The sequence below is a fragment of the Xiphophorus maculatus genome, chromosome 20 (assembly GCF_002775205.1).
Source record: "Xiphophorus maculatus strain JP 163 A chromosome 20, X_maculatus-5.0-male, whole genome shotgun sequence".
Lineage (NCBI taxonomy): Eukaryota > Metazoa > Chordata > Actinopteri > Cyprinodontiformes > Poeciliidae > Xiphophorus > Xiphophorus maculatus.
In genome coordinates, this window is record NC_036462.1 from 16,296,735 (window position 1) to 16,317,004 (window position 20,270).

The following is a 20,270-nucleotide window of genomic DNA, read 5'->3' on the forward strand; positions in this document are numbered from 1 at the left end:
AACCTACTAAATGTTACCACTCAGTAGAGCTCTTGTTTTATTGAACAAGAGCGACGTGGGCAGAATCAGATTTATTTACTCTGCTCTGAGAGCGATAATGATGGTTGAGCTTTTAATTTCTGTCATAATTTGGCTTTTAAGTAGTGGAGCTGCCCATTTTACACCAGCATGGACTGCCACTTCTGATGCTATTAATAACAGGACCATTATATTTTCTGGCCAAATGTGTAAACAATGTGCACACTCTCAATCACATAATTACAGCAAAAGTTTGCCAATAGGCAAATCTGAATTTTAAATTATTTCACTTTGGCTCAAAGTAGTTTGCTTTATTGTAACTTTGTCAGAAAAGTATACCTGAATAAAGTCCAGTGTAACCATTTGCATTACCCGACAGGTTATGGTTGACATATACAAAAATCAGCTAGGAGCTACACTATATGTAGGTTATGTGAATCTAAAATGAAATATTTTGAAACATGAGGAAGTATGTAACACAATTCTACTCTGAGGTGGAGGAAAAACATCTGAGGGCATCTTGTGTGTGTGTACATGCACCATGCATGAAGAAAAACAAATTCTCTACATCACCAACCCCATGATTAAATATGGGGGTGGTAACATTGTAATATGAGGGATGTTTTTCTGCAGTTGGGGCAGGAAAGCTGGTCGGAGCTGATAGGAAGATGGATGGTGCTAAATACAGGGCAATTGTTGAAGAAATCCTATTATAGGATGCAAACCACAAGAGAGTTGGGTGGCGGTTCCCTTTCAAGCAGAACAACAGCATTTAAAATAAAGCTAGAGTTGGAAAGGGTAAGTCAAGGCAATTTCTCTATGTATTAGAATGTGTTGGTCAGAGTCCAAACCTAAAGCCAACTGAAAATATGTGGCAAAAATGATAAAATATCTGTTTACAGAGATTTAAAGAACAGGCAAGCATTTCAGTCTCCAAAGATATACCAGGAAACATACTGACTGTAACCGATACAAAATGTGTGGAGAAGACAATTACAGTTCACAATATTCACATTTTGATTTCCCCTTTAAATAACTTTGAAAACTCTGCATCAGTTTCCTTTCACTTCACAATTTCGTACTACTTTGTACTGGTATAGAAACCCAATAAAATCTGTCAAAACGTGTGGTGGGAAAATACTGAGAACAAATTCAAGGGGTATGATCACCTTTCCAGAACACTGGGATTAATGTTCATCACTTTGGATGATAGACTCGATGATGATGATGATGATACCTGATCAGGTGCATTTGATCAGCAGCACTTGGCTGCAACAAATCCTCTCAACTACAAAGTTTCCTGAAGTGTGTGAATCTGCTTTTACAATCTGAGAAGCACTGTGTTATTATTGATTTTGTCTGTCTTTTTTGCTTCCACCAATCAGGTCACTGTGCTATGATCTTACTTGAAGTGCAATTCCTTGAAGGTGAAGTGAGTCTCAACGATGCCGGTTGTCTTAACCCGAGTGCGTAGCACGTCCTGCTGGGTGGGGATGTAATCTGCTTTTGCTATCCTTTCCAGATCATTCAGGTAACTAAGAGACAAAAACAGCGATCAGGAGCTCAACACAATTTCTAACACATGAGGCGAAGCAAAACAACAATACATGCAGGCTTACGTGGTGAACAACACACAGGGCAATAAGTTCATTAGGCTGCAACCCAAAGCACCCTGAAAACTCTAACTTGTTAGCAAGACTTGAGTGCTTTTGTACACATGACTCTGCAGTTACAGTGTTGTAATAACTGAATAAAATCTATTTCTCATGTTAAGACTCCATTGCACTGGTTGCTTTCCTGCAACTTTATCTTCTTGCTAGTTCACTGCGGTGATGCTGCACTAGAAACAAAGACAAGCGTCTTCCAGATAGATTTTACTCCGTTCACAGAACACCTGTACATGCAAAAAACATTGTCTTTATTCCTTCACATGTGCTGCAAATCAACACAATTAAAGCACACAATTAATTAGTAGAACAATCCATATCAGTTTTTCAAAACTTTTAAATCCATCCATCTTGGTGCAGTCTCTCAACATCAGTCAAGGCTTATGCATAAATTTTGCAATGAGTGTTTTGTTGTCTGAGTGCTGCAGTATGTGCAGAATTGATTGTGCAGCCTTCTCTCCAGCTGCTTGTTGCTGCTAATGGTTTTCATGCTCTAACGGGTCACTTTGTGAGTCTTGTAGAAGACGAGGCTCTGCACAACAAAATGCAGCTCTGACTCATTCACACACATTGCTAACATTTAGCTTACTAACCAACAACACACAAATAATGATACATATTGCAGCTGCCTCTCAAATCTAGACAAGATTTCTCAGGGGAAAGATTGTGGCCTTATATGTACAAATGGTGTATTTGATATGTTGAAATGAAATATCAACTGTGAAGCAGAAATTTTAACTTATAACTACCTTTCACAGACTGAATGTTTCATTAGTCAATTTTGAACAGTCCTCTCATTTTTAAATCTACATAAAATGTGTTTTTATGACATTTTAGGAACAGTTACAATCATTGTATCATCATCACGGTCTACAAACATCATCATCTTGCATTACGAGGCAAGACAGACTGAAATGTAAAAATACGAGATTTTTCATATATATATGTGTGTGGGGGGGGGGGTGGGTGTGTATGTGCGTGTGTGTGTGTAAGCGCAAAGTCAATCAATATCTTTTTATTGTATCCTCTTAATTATTGCAGCCGGTTCTCCTCTATAATTTCTTGCATTTGCTCTGATTTCTGACAGATTGCTGGTCAGTAGGGGGGCGTAGAAGGATTTTTGCTACATGCCGCTCTGGCTGACCCACTTACACAAGTTTTGCATCATCTTCCAAAGCCAGCTTGAAACTTTAGATGTCCAGCCACTCTACACTTTGTAAAAAGAAATTGATATTTCTCTCATTGATCTCTCTGTTCTTGCTTGTCACAGCCATACAGTTTAATATTTAATGAGGTGTCAAAACCTGAAAGGCATACCGGAGAGAATAAAACAAACAATTTGGTAAATATTCTCTCTGTTCATGATAGCTACTCTCATACTATATTCCTCAGTAAGCTAAAATCTATAAATTAATTCCAAAAGGCAAAAAGAGCCACCCGTGGGTATTAATGTGAGAATCATCAGTCCTTAAGCAAACACTTAATGTCTTTCTTACCCATGAAGAAAACGGTATCTTTTTCTTCTTATCAGTTTTCGATATTAAAGATTAAGCCCACAGAGGAAGAAATGACGGCTAAATAGAAGTTATTGGCCAATTTCTCCAGTCTCCATTACTCCCCCGGAGAACTAGTGCAGGCTTTTCACAACAGCTCATATCAGCAATGCTCCAAAGAGAATCCATCACAATGCCAATGAATCGCCTCCTCCAAGGCAGCAGGTTTAAACAGTCATTAATAAAACAAAGATACAAATTTGTCAATAAAGCTATAAATTCAGGGCAGGTAGAATCATCAGATGAGTACTTGAGTTCAAAGGCAATTATCTAAGGTGAATAATAAAGTGAGAATTTTCACAAAGTCTTTACAGTCACGTCTAATTAACAGTTTCTGCACAGGCACAATGTTCAGAGTTTGATACTTAAAGTGGCAGGTCAACACCCAGCTGAATTATTACATTTCCTTTGCAGAGATGACAGTGTGCAATTATCTGATACATCACTTTTACATGAAACACCAATCCATACTTACTACGCTGCAGAGTCATTGAGCTGGTATTCTCGCGACCTCGTAAAGCAACTCTGTATGCCACTGTCGGCCCACAACCGCCTGATCACGTTGGCCAAGTCTTCAGGAAGAATGCCTTGCTCTTCCGCAGCTGCAGCGAGAGCAAAAAGCTGCTGGGCATCGTCCTACAATAGAGGCAATGACAATTATGAGTTTCCGTTGTGGATAATTTTTAAGGTACCGAGCAAGAAATTATATAATTTATAAAGGATAATTTGTTTAATAAGAAAAAGGCTAGACAAAAGAGTTATCTTTGGGAGAAATCCAAGGCTTTATAATTATCCATCCATCCATTTTCTGTACAGCCTTGTCCCTTACAAGGGTCGGGAGGCTGCTGGTGCCTATCTCCAGCTAACGTTCTGGGTCAGAGGCGGGGGTCACCCTGGACAGGTTGCCAGTCTGTCACAGGGCAACACAGAAACAGACAGGACAAACAACCATGCACACACACACACTCACACCTAGGGAGAATTTAGAGAGACCAATTAACCTAACTGTCATGTTTTTGGACTGTTAGAGGAAGCCGGAGAACCCGGAGAGAACCCACGCGTGCACAGGGAGAACATGTAAACTCCATGCAGAAAGACCCCGGGCCGGGAATCGAACCCAGGATCTTCTTGCTGCAAGGCAACAGTGCTACCAACTGCTCCACTGTGCAGCCCACAGGCTTTATAATTATTATTATAATAATTTGTTAAGTGAAAACAAGCAAACTTGGGTCCAAATCGCTGAAAAAAAGCCAAAATAAACATTTGGGGGTGGCCTAGTCAAACGTTTGGACTCAGAGAGGCAGAAGACAATCGATGGAAGGATAATGGGAATACAAATGTTTCCTGTACTGTAGGAAAGGTCATATCCAGACCTTTTGACCAGTATGCAAAATATCATCCAACTGTAGCTACAAGTTTAAGCTACAGCAAGAGAAGCAATATGGATATTAGCAGCAGTCATTCCATTTTACTGAATTCTTTTAACATATCTATCATTAATTACCTTCTAGATCATTTCTTTTTCTATATTCAGCAGAAAATATATCGTTAATTGTGGTGGTATTTAGTCTAACAAATGTACTCAACTTCAGCAGCTGTACTGTATGTGACCCATCCAGTCTATCACTTGTGATATAATATATATATACCCATATATGCATTATATATTTGGCAGACCAAACGGATAAAATCCAAGTGGTAAATTGATTTCACATACATTTTTGCACTTGTGTAAACTAGCATCGCACGATGTGAGCTTGCTTGAGTGCGTTCACGTCTCAACAGAGCTGATGTATCCAAGTGCAGGCAGGCTAACGCGCTAATTGCTGCGCGTAGGAGTGTGAGAGTGTCGTCACGTACACAGAGCCATTTAACAGAAAGGTTGGTGAGAAACAAAAGCAACACACACACCCCAGCAGTGTCCTCAACCTTCTGATTACAGCTTCAGTTTCTGAGCGCAAAAGCTGGCTTCACTGTATGGACACACAGTTCAGTCAGGATTGACTGCAACTGTTCCTGGATTGCAACAAGTCTGCAGGACAGCATCTCTGCCTGAAGTTGTGAATTTTCAATTTTCAATTTAGCAAGCTTGAGTTGTGTATGTTTATGTCTAAAAGTTGTATAATAAAAAGGGTGAGCTTTGGTAAATGAATCATAATTAGGACTATACTTTAATGTAATTAAGATAAGTAATAATTATACTTTGGTTGTAATATCAGAACGATGTAATGCTTAATTGTCTTTATTGTCATAATCTCCTTCCCCAGAGAAAACCATCCCTATGTCCCTCTCTCTTTCCTTCCCCTGAACAGGAACAATGCAAAAACCACTTTGCAAAAAAATGCAAAAAAAATAAAATAAATAATAATAATAATAATAATAATAATAATTAAAAATGGGTCTTGGTACTGTATTTAGGACTCATCACAGCACACAAACCGAAACTGGATCTAAAGTTTGTTTTGATACAATTGACCATGAGACTACTTTGACTAACTCCAGCACTCTCCCAGAAACTTTAAGTTTAAAGACTACTATTGAGTCTTTAAACTCAGGTTTTGAACTCTGTCCCTCTTTGCTTTAGACACAATCAAAATATTCAGGCATACAGTTAAGTCATTATAATTTTTATGTTTCTACTCCTGTCACTTTACTTATTGTTTCAGTAAAGCATTTATAGTAGTATCTGTTCATGTTTCTGGACTCCTCTTTAGTTTTTGAGGCTACTATGTTTTCCTGATTTTATTTATTTCTCTGTAAAGCATTTTGAAAAGACAACTGGTGAAAAGCTCAATAAAAATAAATACTGTTTTATTTGTACACTTGGGTTTGGCTGCAAAATGGAGGAAGCAGAGTAAAGTTAGACTTCTTTTTTTTTTGCGTCACTATAAGTAACAAATTAATGAGTACTCAGGCATGCATGGCAGGACAAACCTATTATTTTCAGCATGCAGCACTATGAGTTATGGACAAATGTCCAACCCCAGTGACATAGACACAGTCATCAAGTTCTCCTTCACTTTAGTCATATACTCAAAACTTCAGGCTGTAAAATCACAAGGTGGTGAAACCTAAAGACTACTTTAAATCCTAATGCAAATGAGTGACGTCAGAGTCATTGGTTAAAACCCATGAGACGCACACCAGTACTGACAGGGCTACAATGCCCAGGTAGACCTGACAATGGCAGGAGGTCATGGATAGTTATAAAATTATAATTCATTGCTCTAACAATGCAAAATTTAACAATGCGACCATGTCTGAACTCTTCCCGCTACACCTGGGCAAATTAAGCAGGCTATCAAATTAATTCAGCTGCTGATGCTACAGACAGCATCTGTTAGCACTTTTGAACAAACCCAATCCCCCAAGAAGACCCGTCAGTAACTATTTCTGCAGTAGCTTCACGTATTTATAAGTTTCAGACTCCAACATGTCTATTACGGCTCTTAGAGAGAGCAGATCAAAGATGGAGGGGATGATGAATTCAGTAGGGCAGACACTGTTTCCCTGCTGGTTGCAGTGATACATCAGAGAAGGATCACACCATGATCCAGTTTCCACCACATCAATGTTTCTTCAGACAAAAAAGGCTGCTGTGAACAGGTGCGTGCTGGAAACCACATGATCTTGCGTTTGTTTTACTGGCACAGCTTCCCAGTGTTATTGACTGAGCAAGAATTGCCAGGAGGGTGTGAGAAACAGACCTGCTTTCCCAGAGGCGTCGTAGCCTTAAAATAATCTTTGTTCACCAAGTTGCACTGGGGTAGGTCTTAGTCAGGGAGTAAATGTTATTTTATCGTGAAAATAAGTGGAGCATGCAGCTAAGCTAGGAAAGGAGTGGGTTTTGAAGCAAAGCTACACACCGGTGAAATTGGTCAGGGAAAGCATATTGTGAGCTTTAAAGTCTGAATTAGACACAGAACTGCAAGATGGTGTGGATAAAATAATGTTTGTTGAAGCCAAAGGGAGACCTTGCTTAAGAACAACAGCTTCATGCAGGATTTACTAATTATAATTAGGACTACTTGCTTCCAGCCTGGCTGTTAACAATGGAGCATTATCTAAGAAATTAAATAATGTGTAGATACATTTAAAATTTTGACAAATATTGGACTTTAATCAGTGCCTTGCGTTTGTGTGTCTTACCGTTCTGGCAGGGTCACTGTAGTCTATCTTGAGGCTGGCCATGGCTTTAACAATGGCCATGATCGACTGGATCGTATTACTGTAAACAACTGCTCTATACTGCTTACACTCATCTTCTGAGTAGCCGTCTTCGTGGATGATCCTAAAATATCAGAGAAAAAACATGAAGCATCTGTGGAAAATAATAGAGAAATTCAAAAGTCCACAAAGTAAAGCAACACTGCAGTTGCTTTTCTAAATTGAGGCCTCACACTGTCTTTGCTGCTCTGCTACACTTACAATTATGGAGTATCTCTGCAGAAATAGTCTTCTAACAGTGTTGGCACAAATACATCAGGTAAAAATAAGGATTCACACACATTTTCATTTTCAAAATTAAATAATGTGGTCAGATTTTAAATATGTAGCTTGCAAGGAAGGAAGGAAGGAAGAAAGGAAGAAAAAAATAAAAGATGAAAAGATGGAAGGCAGGATAGACAGATAAAAAATGTTTATCTTGTCAAACAATGTTTATCTTGCTTCCACACACAGTGAGGATTAGAATAAACAAGATAGGAAATTCTCAATTTCTCACTTTTAGAGAGCTGCACCAGAGAGTGGAGTCTTGGAGTCACAAAGTCTCCATAACAATCATCCATGTTATGGTTTTATCACACTTCTATATTCAGGTGTGGAGGGGGCAGAAATTGTAAAGGGTTCTGCTTTGAAAGCCAAAACGAATTTCACACAAAGCAAGTGTGGCTATACCATGTATATCAGTGTCTAATTGAACATGACTTTAACAAACCTTTGGCACACAATCTGATATGTCTACAAGAGTTCAATGGCCATGGCTGGTCAAACAGCCAATTATTTAGTGCATTCACAATTTTAGCATTGATTCTAACAACATAAATTGGAATTGAGCATGGTAAAAGGTGGGTAACCATCCATGTAACCAGTCAATAATGTGTCACAGCAGTATCACATTAAAACTGGCAACGATGCACACTAGTACTCTGCTTGAGGGTCAATAAAGATTCAGCAACTGACCTCACAGTTGTATGATTACACTGTCAGGGAGAAAAAGAGCAAAACCGGTGCTGGAAGAACACGAGAGTACCGAGAGAGAGCTCTCACCAGCAAGTTCAATTTCTGAGGTGACAAGCAAAATAAATAATAATATTTAAAAAAAATAAATAACTATTAGATACTATGTACACTGTACAGTTACAGATTGAATGAACACAATGACAGCACTAAAACTAACATGTTTTCAGCTTTGCAATCAAAAGGTATTCTGCGTGCTTTGCAACATTTCACATCAGGTTAATTACGCTTCCCAAGTCAAATCAATATGTTTCACAGTTTGTGTTCTAATTAGCATTTGGTTAAAGTATAAATTCAAAACCTTACTATAAATTTATGGAAGATATGTTTGAAGCAATCTGATTTAAAATGTGGAGACAGCAAATAATGGGAGGGAGGGAGGAATAGATAGTGAATGACTGAATGGACAGATAGATGTGCTCATGAATAAACAAACAGATGATGATGGGATGAGGAAGAAAGTCAGGAAATATTATCCTTATTACTCCAGCAGACCAAGAAAAAACTTTGAGATAAAATTGTAGGAACCAAGTCTTAGGTTGATGTACAAGAAGACATGCAGCAGTCTGGTAAACACATAGTTGAACTGCATCATCTCTGCAGCATTCAGCTGATGCAGTATGGTGAGTCCATCCCTTGCAGCATTGTAATTCTAAGCAAAGAATAACAAAAGTGTTTGCCTTTCCACACATGCATAAACATTTCCCATCAGATACATCAGACTGCACAACAAAGTGCTGAAAAAGCAATCTCAGATAATATTATTTTGATTCTAAAGTGAAGCTGCTTGATGGAATAAACTGAAGTGATTAATGAGGACCAGAGGTAAGTTATAATGAGATCTCATTTGTTTTAAGATGTCAGGATTGTGGGTTTTCTAGCTTCCTACAGGCTATTTCTGTGTGTAACAGATGGATGTCATGTGTGTCTCACATGGTGATTTACCCGTGTGTCTGAATGTATTAATTAAATTATTCCACAAACAATGGACTGTTTCCACTTGGTACTCATAATAAGTGGATTCAATGCCTGGTTAGCCCTGAGGAATGTGAATAATTTAGTTTCCTCAGCTGTGTGTGTGAATGTGTGAGCGTGTGCAGGGGTGCGTGTTTGTGCGTTTGTTTCTAATACCTTGTGGGGACCATTTTCCTGACATATACTATGTTGTGGGGACACACTGCTCCTTGTGGGGACCGAAACCTGGTCCCCACAAGGGGAAACGCTGTTTTTGGGTCAGGGGTCAGATTTAGGACTAAGGTGTGAATTGAGTTTTGGTTAGGGTTAGGTTAGGTATGTAATGGATAGGGTTAGGATAAGGATAAGGGTCTAGGCTGTAGAAATGAATGGAAGTCAATGGAAAGTCCCCGCAAAGATAGCTGCGCAAACATGTGTTTGGGCGTGTGTGTGTTTGTGGGTTTACTGAATCCTTCACATAAATAAGTGCCTCTATGATTATAGACTTATCTAACAAACATAAATTCTTAAAAAGAAGTGCTTAGAATATTCATGGGAATCAGATTGGAAGAATCCAAATGTATCTTATCTAACAATGACATAGAACTATAAACCATTGCTGTTCTTGTTCAAAATATTTACAATCAGAGAAGTAACTGAAAAAAGATCAATGGAATTGTAAAATAGTTCAATAATCATTGAAGTGGTTTCCATTGCTGTACAGGATTCATGTCAGGTAAAAAAAAGAAATTAGCAAAAGCAAGAAATGAAATAAAAATAGTGTTCTTAACTTACTTCATTTGCTTTACAATGGTGCTCTTTCCAGACTCCCCAGCACCTGTTGAGACATTAAAATGTTAATAGTTACAAATAAATCTAAGGCCAGTGTTGTTTTTGCAATATAATTAGAACAAAGTTCAGGTGCAGCAGTGACTGTTCTGCTCTGAAAACATGAGTGACCCAGTGATGACCTGGCTCTGGAATCAGTTTTGTCCTCTGGGTTGTTAACGTTAATTTATGTTCCCATTTGTGCGAACGTGAGCCGCAGATACAAATGATCTTCCCCATTAATTCCAATGTTTGTGTTTTAAAAAAAGAAGAGTGCAGTCAACAGATAAACCATTACACAAGCCATCTTAAAAATAATTACGAAAACGTATCTTTTAAATTTTACCATATTTTTCCACTTTAAATCTGTTCAGTAGCTTCATGATTTATTTTATTGTTTTCTTATTTTATTCTGCACCTCAGTGAAATATTGACATGTTTTATCTATGGGAGCTAGATCATGTTTTAGTTTTAATGAGTTAAAAACTGATAAAACAGTTTTTAGCAAAAAAAAAAAATTTCAAATTAAGTTAACTATCATTGCGATGCATAACTAATAAATGGTCTTTAAATAGATTAAATTATTTGTTGCATCTTATGATTTTTTTATTCCTTTCCTGTCTGATTTTCAGATGTTGAGTATGACTTCAGTTAAAATAAAATAGGCAATAATACACTTTAGTTTTTTGTTTTGTTTATACATTAAAAATTCTTCATAAACAATCAAACATGTAACAAAATTATTCAGTAAAAAAATGGCATTAAAAATTGAGGGTGGCAGTTCTTTGACATTTCCAAGCGCTGTCAGAATCAGTTATACCTTCTCATTGCACCTCTAGAAAATGCCCGCCCAAGGCATCACCATAATCAACCAATAATCAATGATCATCAAATTCACAACTAAACAGTTGTTTTGTTCATCTGTATTATCTTTAATACAAATTATAAAAGTTAACTTTTGAAAACATTCTTTATTATTTAATATTTCACAAGTAATATTTTAAAGCTAATACTTTAAACCTAGCAGATCAACTTTAATGAATTATAAAGAGCAGGTTTTCTGAAATCAACTTGCTCTTCATAATTTAATAATTTACACATCATGTCTCCAACGTGTTTTTATTTTTTTTTGTTTAAATCAGAAAACTTGTTTAAATTTCCAGTTTTGCCCAGCTCTCCACTTCTATAATAAATAATCAAAGACTGTCTTTGGTGAGGTAAAGAGAAAGTACTGTAAATGCACAATCTGGCTTGAAAGCCGAAGTTTAAAAAGACTATCCTGTGTAAAGAGAAAGTGGAGTATTACTCTCACTGCAGAGACACACACAGTGAAGGTCACCTTCCTGGCACAAAAATAAAACGCTTCCATTAATATTTGAAGCCTAGCAGGAGGTGAATGCTTGTAAAAAGGAAGTAAGAGATGAGGCTTCTAATCTTTCTCCCAGGGTGGTTTATGAGAATAAGACACTGTTCTACAGCTTCAGGGGGAAATTTTCTGAACCTCTTATCAGATTTTACAGGTGAAAGTCAGCTTGTTGCAAATTGAAGGAATAAACAGTGTAGACTAAACATTATTGTTGTCATACATCTTTGGGCTGAAAGTCAATTATGAAACAATTCCAAAAATAAGTCAACATTATTTGGCTTTCTTAGTGTTCAAAAAAGAAAAGAAGAACTACCAAAATGTATTTTATTGCGTTCCGAGGTATTAATACTGTGTTTGAGATTTAAGATCAAGATTATAACTACTGTGAAAGGGAAGCTGCTGGTGTTCTTGTCATTATTTGAAAGCCAGACAGACATATACAGATTTCATCCAGATTAACCAAGGTATCAGAAAATGACATCTCCCTGCATTGTTTTTTATTACACAGCAAGTCTAAGTGCTACACAAACACTTTGACAGAATAGAAACAATTTATGGAGCCTGTGACCTCACCCCAACCCATCAGCCATCCATCAGCGGCTGCTTCCTGGTCCACAAATATCAGCTACTGACTACAGCTGCCTCTTTCAGAGTAAAAATGCCCGAGATACCAGCAAAGCATCCTAAACAATCTGTCTAATAATGAAACATTGTAATTCTGACTTTTTTGCAGCAATGACCTCATAGAAAAAAGAAAATTTCAGCAGCGCTAAAAAAATGTGAATAGCAGAAAATATGATAAATTATTTTGCTGTCAGATAAAGAAGTGGAAGATCAGTTTTTACTAATAGCCTCGAAGAATTAGATTTTTTTCATTTGACCAGTTTAATTTTGAGTTAGAAATGTGACCAACCAGGGCCACAGTCCTGTTGTTAGATATGGCTACATATGGGATCATTGTAATTTCACATTAAGGATGCAGTGAAAAAGGAAGATGGGGGCGTGCCGTGGTGGCGTAGGGGATAGCGTAACCCATATTTGGAGGCCGTGAGTCCTCGACGAGGCTGGCGCGGGTTCGACTCCCGGACCCTGCAACATTTGCCGCATGTCTTCCCCCTTCCTGCCAGCCTACTTTCATATAAGGGACACTAGAGCCCACAAAAAGACCCCCTGGAGGGGTAAAAAAGAAAAAGGAAAATGGAAATAATTGTTATCTATGTACAAGATAGTGCTAAAACTGCAGCACAGATAGCTGCTACTGGATGTTAAAACAGAAGTGGTTTAAATAAAACTGAGAAACGTTGCATCTAAAATGTATTTTGATCCTGTTGTTGTTTTATTATTATCCGGTAAACATTTAGGGTTGGTTAAAATCCACCATGAGAAAATGTCTGCCTGCCAAGAGTCACATTCTGCCAGGGTTGTAAGAGGACAAGACCGTATAAAGCTAGACCAATGGATATTTGCTAAATAAAAGCTAAATGTTATCAGTCGTCAAAAACACCACTGCTGAATTTGTATATACTGTAGCTCTCCAGGGAAAGGTTTATTTTCTGCATGCCTGATTAGAACAGGAACAAGGAAAAAAGACAAGCCTGCATGTCTTCGGCCAAGAAAAGGATCGCTTTTTCAAATAGCCTATATTTAATCTACCTATAATTGGTCAACATTATTGACAATTATACAACAATTGCTAACCATTGCAGCTGAAGATATTATGGGATGAACAGTAATTTTTGAACTATTTGTATTCCTCTTAACACCTAACATATTGCAAGCAGTCTTAAAGGTGATAATCTGTGTTAGCTGTTTCATTATTAAAAGAAAAACAAACAGTGTAAACATTAATTGATCACAGTGGGGCACAACACAACAACTCTCATCTTCATATGAGATAGGGAGACCAACAGTCAATACGGCTTCATTATGAGAGTACATAAAAATGTTGAAGTATATTCTAGCACTGAAGGATATACTTATGGCTTTATAAGGCCATAAAATGATTGCTGATATAATTGATATTAAAACGTATTCACATAGAGCTAAATAAAATACACAAATATCTCCACAATTATCTGTTTTGCATAGAACATTAGATGAGTTTGATTAGAAAGGCCACATGGAGTCTGGTATTTGGTACACAGTAGGGGCAAGTCAGTTACACAGAAATCTATTTGCAGACGTTAAAACTTTAACTTTTTATTGTTGGCACAGCAAACTCTGGATTGCTTTGTGATGAGGAAAAGACAACATCACTTCCATTTTCTGCTTCATTAACCACAACTATTTGTAGTAGTACCTATGTTGTTTTCCAGTGAGTGTCGAAAAAGAGGATCAGTGATAAGAAAATCCAACTTGGTGGAGAAAAGAAAAACCATAACTCACACTTCATTTCTCCCACTAGCCATGATGGGTGCTCAGTTACGCACTACTGATGAAACAGAATCTGTTCAATAAATGGATGACATATCCTGATATTGAGCAAATAAATTTCCACCCATCCTTCAGAGTACATATCAATGGGAACTAGCCTAACAAAAACAAACAAACAAAAAGGATGTTTGTCTTTTTGGTTGTTAAAACCTCTCTGGTTTTACATAATAATTATATATATTTGTTAGATGCATGGAGACAATTTTTTTTAAAAGGATGGTATGTATTTTTCTGGCACATTGTGCTATAAATTGCACTATCAAGTAATTATTTTACCTTCAGTTTTTATAAAAATGTTGTATTTATCAAACATTTGCCACCTTGATAATGGGCTTCTGTCTCTTTCATAAGCTTCTAGTCTTTCGGACACTCCAACTTCAGGACGTCATCACAATAAATCTACTTAAAATGTCATTGACAACCGTTCTAAGGAGTTTATCCAATAAGCTCAGCAGACACACAGTTTCACCAGGTGTTGGCTAATTGCTGCTGCCGCTAGTCTAGTGGAGCAGTGTGCAGGAGGCACAGGAGAGGGGTGCAGTTCCAAGCAGAGGCTTTGTGGAAATAGGCAGCGCTTTGTATGAGCAGGTGTTTAAACATCACTCGATGGCTGCTATTGAAGATTCAAGGATTTCTCAATCATAAATGACAGAATCAAAGCAGCACTCCAGGTATGATTTTGATGGTGAAATAACATCATAACATAATATGTAATAACATAATATAAAGCTCAATAAAAGTCGATCTTACCTAGTACCTCCCCGTTTTAACACTACAATACCCTCACAGCTGGACCTACAATCAGTCGATGTCTGATGAACATGGAGTCGTACTGCTCACTCACTGCATGCCCACAGGGAGGGATTTATATTGGGCATGTTTAAATTACTGTCTGTCGGGGGTGGATGTGGATCTGAACTGACATAGGTTGGATGGTGAAACCTGGTATTCAAATCTAACAGTTTGAGTGTTATTTATTAGCACACAGCGGCGTGCAATGCACATCCTCCATTTGGTCACTGTGACTAAGCAAAGGTGAGCAATAACACCATGAGAGAAATGTCACTGTCCTTTCATCATTAGCTAAAGCATCACAGGCTAACTTTCCTTTTGATACAGAGTTCAGTACTGGAGGTGTGATTTTATGCAAAGTGAATCAGAGTAAGACATAAACTCATGTTTCAGACATTACCCTGAGCCTGTACGTTACCAATTACTACAGTGATGAAAAAAATGATGCACAATGGATATCATATATTAAATGTAAAAAAAAAAAAAATGCTTCTTTTCAGGAATCATATCCAGGCATCTGGGGACTTCATACTCATAAGGTCTTTAATTATCTTAATGATAGAATCATGTCAGATTACAATAAGCGGGTGAAAAAGGTCTCTACATTTTGGTTTTCCTTACAAGAAAAACAGATTTGGTTGTTTATAAATATTTCCGCCCATGAAAAGGTGAACAGTAATAGTGTGGAAACTAAAGGAGCCCAATTCATCCCTCTGCCAAGCTATGGGTGTTGTGCTTGTTAATCAGCCAACTGGAGTAAATAGCACATGGCTAATTGAGCAGATAATACCAACTACTGCCAGTATTATTCAAAAAGGAGCAGAGCTGCAAAAAAGGGTTTATATTAAATGTAATTAGACCCTGGAAACAACTCAGAATTTCAGTAAGTCTGTATTCTATATTGTTACTGACCTAATAGTCAATGTATAATAATCAGAATAACCAAATAGCATTGGTGTAAGCTCTCTCTAAAATAGGAGGCAACCAAACTTCCTGAAAATATTTCACCTCTCATCCAAAAAGCCTCTTCCATTTTGCAGCTGAGTAATGAGTAGCAACCAATACTTTTATTCAAGTGTAGAACTGGAGAAATGCTTTGCATAAAAGGGTATAAGACAAATGAATTTCTATTTTAGCACCAGAAGTAGTATAATATAATAATATAAATGATTAATTTTACTATAGCATTCACACAAAAAAATTATAAATTGGTGATCAGGATCATGAACATCTTACTGTCCCTGATCAATCATCAGATGTGTTTGGATTGTTTCTGCAACAGTGGGAAAGGCATTTCCTGTAAGCTGTTCTGGAAAACTTAACTGTTTATAAATGTTTGTTTAGGAATTATGACATACCAAGCATTGTCTTTTTGTTCTGCTGGCATAAAGTATGAGAAGTCAGACTTTACGTTTGCTCGAATTTCCTCTCCCCCTTTTGAAAGCAGGAAAAGTAGAACAGCTCATACAAACACTGACCAAAACACACATTTAAGATGATCCACTGTGGCACATTTACAGCTTCCATAGACTTCAAAATAAAAAGACTCATTAAGTAAAAGCAGTATTAAATTCAAGTGGCTGGGTCTAAGGCTGAGAAGCCAGTACAGGAAGAGATAATGCCATGCTTTTCTGGCTTCTGCATGCTGCTAATGCTCAAGGGAAGAAGCACCGGTTCTTTAGAAAGGAAGTGGGAAACCTCCTGGCAAAGTGTCTCTTTGGATAAAAGGAAGAAATTGCATGACTGAATGTCAATGAAGGATATCTAGGCCTACACGAAACCCAAAACGCCACCAGAGCAGGGGGTGGGGGGAATCCATTATGATCAGGTGACTTCCTGAGGTCTGCATTTGGTTCATGCGCTTTAATTACAAGTCTCAAGCAAGGACAGGCCACATTATAAATTGGCTGAGAATAGCAGTGTGCATTTGGGAGAAGATGTAAATCATTTTGGTGCAGTTTGGAGGGCACAGATTCCCTTTGGAAAAGCTGAGCACTTCATATTAACTCTGTGTGATGTGAACATGCAGGCCAAGTAGTATCCTGCAAAGAAACCCCAAACTATAAATCTCATGCAGGAAAGACGTGAAAAACTGTGTGAAGGAAATGCAACGTTCCGACTGTCATTTTGATTCCAGCTTCTTCCGGTCAGGTCGATGTGCCACGAGCAAGGCACTTAACCCTAAATTGCCTTCTGGTGAGTATATCAGCGTATTAAATATGTGCAGGTTATAAATGGGTGAATGTGTCTGTAGTGTCAGGCACCTTGAGTTCAATTCAATTCAACTCAGTTTATTTATATAGCATCAATTCACAATAAATGTTATTACAAGACGCTATACAAAAAAGTCTTTACAATTCAATCAATCACATATTCATTCCAAATTATTATCAAACAGTGCATTAAGCTCAGTTCATTATTCAAATTAGTATAAAAAGCTTTTTATTTAAGGAAACCCAGCAGATTGCATCAAGCAATTGACTTGTAGCATTCACTCCCCCTTGATGAGCATGTAGCGATAGCATACAATCACTTGCATTGACTTTACACCAATCCTTCATGCATGTAAAAACAGTAGAGAAGAAAAAACACCCACTTAACAGGAAGAAACCACCAACAGAAACTGGCTCTAGTTTCAGGTAAATTCAGTCCATTTATCTTTTTCTGTCTTGAAGCTATAAACTACAATTAATCATCTATTTAGGAGCACTGGTAACATAACATTCTAAACATAAGGGAGCGATTGCTATAAAATGTGATTTTAATACTGTAAGACAAAATGATGAAGAAGTTCATCGGTCTCATATTTTGTTAGCAATTAGCATGATTTGTGAGGTGTTTGAATTCCAGATCATATTAAATCTGTGATTTCCAAAATGCTAAAGATATTTTGAAATTGACCATGTTCCAAAGTTATAATACACCAAAGGTAGGACAGCACAACTTTGCAGCACACAACCTTCCTGTCATCTTATAATGTCTCCTCCTCTTGCACTTTATTGCAACCTAAATGAACTGCAGATGTGACTTAAGATGTAGAAGAAAATTTCCCTTTACAACCTGACTTTGCATTAGAACATTTAATTAATATTGAAGATACTTAACTTTGAGATGCTTCACTCAGTAACATCACACACACAAACGTTCAGATATCTGAGGACATTAAAATGGTTATAAACTGCATTTTAGAAGCAACATTCTGAACCTAATTAAAACACTTTCTCTTATCAAGTTGTGTATGTTTGTTAATTTTGCACACGTCTAGCACAGGTTTACAATTTGTTTAGACATATGCATTCAACAGAGGGATGTGATTCTTATGTTTGCATGCCTACATTTCAGTGGATGTGCACAAGACACAATGCACATGCTGCCACACAGAGAAAAGAGACTTGCCACTGCAGAAGTGAAAGTGCAGCATCAGCAACAGTCTGCAGCCAGACTACGTTGTGTTTCTGTTGGCAGTTTAAAAAGTCAGCAATAATGTTTTGGTCCAAGTCTGAGCACATAACACCAGCTTTAGAGTAGCCATTATTGCTTTAAGTTGTGTTAAGTTAAAACAGTTTAGTTGTGATCCACACATTACATGATTACAGACAGTTTTTGGAAATTAATAAAAAAAAAAACAATTAAAAAAGATACAGAAGACAACATGACAGAATATGTAACAGCTTTTGTGACAAATAAGTTTGGTTTGGTAATAAGGTGGTGGAAGATAAAGTCTTGCAATGATCAGGGACATTGAGCAGAAATTGCCTAGAAATTATTTCTTTGTAACCATTCCAATAGGGTTCACTAATGTGCAACAAAACTATGAAACATGAAGGTAATCTGCAGAGCAGCTTATTTTAATTACAGGTTCAGTGTGGTTTGAAAACTCTAACTAAAACAAAAAAAGAGAACAAAAACTCATTAACAAATAAGCTACTTTTCCAGTTGAATACAGTCCCTTTAGGAACAGTGTTTCATATGTCTGTATCACACACCCACGCTCACACACACACCCACAACAGTTCTTCAGTAGCATAGCCTTTGCAGAAACATTTTGCTTTGAACAGCATGTAAACCCGTTACCACATGTTGGCATATGCCAGCGTCATAGGCCACCTATTGTCTGAGCAAATGCCACGGAAAGATGACTCACTATCCTGACTGTGGCACGATTCCTCCTTCTCTAATCCCAGCTCACTGCCCGCAACTGTTGATGTCACGAATGTTCACATTCACTTGACTATTTCGACTATTTACAGAACAGCCTCTTCAGGGCATTGATGACACTGAATAGAAAACACTAAAAACACTTATGCTCTTACTATTTCAGGCCTTATTGAAAAACAACTGTCGTAAATCTAGGAGCGCAGACCAGCCGTTGTGCTTTTTTATAGCCAAGTGATCATGTGAAATACAGTCTGAGTGTTAGTAGTGACAAACAGCATGCATGCGAGTGTACCTGTGAGTCCATATATGTTGCTCAAGGTTTCAAGGTTTTAAAAACCTCCGGAATGTTCCTCTCACCTAGCAACCCCATCTTAAACCATTATTGGTGCTACCTTGAAAGTAGCACCAATATCCAGAAGAACATTTTCTTCCACAAGTTTTCTGGACTCAGTATCTAGTCAAAACTGTTTCAAGGTATCCCTTTACTATGACAAAAATGTATGCAAATTGATCGTTTAGTCATTATTTAAAATATAGAAATGCAACAATTGCCACTGTTAGAAAAACCTTCTCACAATTTGATATTTTATACACTGCTATGAAACAAAGGGGTTTTCAATAGGTGACTTCATAAGGTAAAAGAAAACTTTCAAAACAATTTAGTATTATCTGAAAATATAACCACCGTTAATGCCAACTCATGGGTTGACTGATGTGTAACCATCCTTGGGCCTGACCACTGCATTGCCAGACTCAAGACGTCCCTTAAATAGAACATGAAGTAGGGTGAAATATCTCAAAAAGCAACAGATCATCTCCTGATCTAAAGAAAGTCACTTGCATGCCAGAACATATTTCTAAGGCTTTAAGAATGCAACAAATCACAATAATAGTCCTTACAGTCGTGTAATTTTCATTAATGGTTGGCCTACCAAGATAACCCCAAGATAGCATTAGTTATTCATCCTTAATGACACAAAAAAATCTAGAAAAACATTTAAAGCACTGCAAACCTCATGAGAGAGAGAGAGATAGAGAGAGAGAAAGGTCTGAGTTCCTGATTAAACAATAAGAAAGATATAAATAGAAAACCGTTGAGGAGGTCCATCCCACACGTGCAAAAAATCCCATCTTAATGATCCCCAAGAGTTTTGGGAAAATATTAAACATTTTGGAGGACATGAATGTTGTTACATCTGGTGCAAAACTGTCATAGTGTGATTGTCTAGTCAAAAAACACCAGACTGAACCAAAAGAACTATG

The 20,270-nt window shown here is 37.4% G+C and overlaps 1 protein-coding gene across 1 annotated transcript in view; it reads right to left on the bottom strand.

Moving 5' to 3' along the window:
• The window catches only part of LOC102218679 (guanine nucleotide-binding protein G(i) subunit alpha-2), a 45,288-nt gene that overhangs the window by 8,828 nt on the left and 16,190 nt on the right, over positions 1–20,270 (bottom strand). Inside the window, exons 2-5 of the mRNA XM_005796916.2 lie at positions 10,226–10,268; positions 7,388–7,529; positions 3,714–3,874; positions 1,425–1,553 (exon numbers count right to left, since the gene is read on the bottom strand). Of these exons, the coding sequence (XP_005796973.1) occupies positions 1,425–1,553; positions 3,714–3,874; positions 7,388–7,529; positions 10,226–10,268 (475 nt within the window). The remainder of the gene's footprint in view (positions 1–1,424; positions 1,554–3,713; positions 3,875–7,387; positions 7,530–10,225; positions 10,269–20,270) is intronic.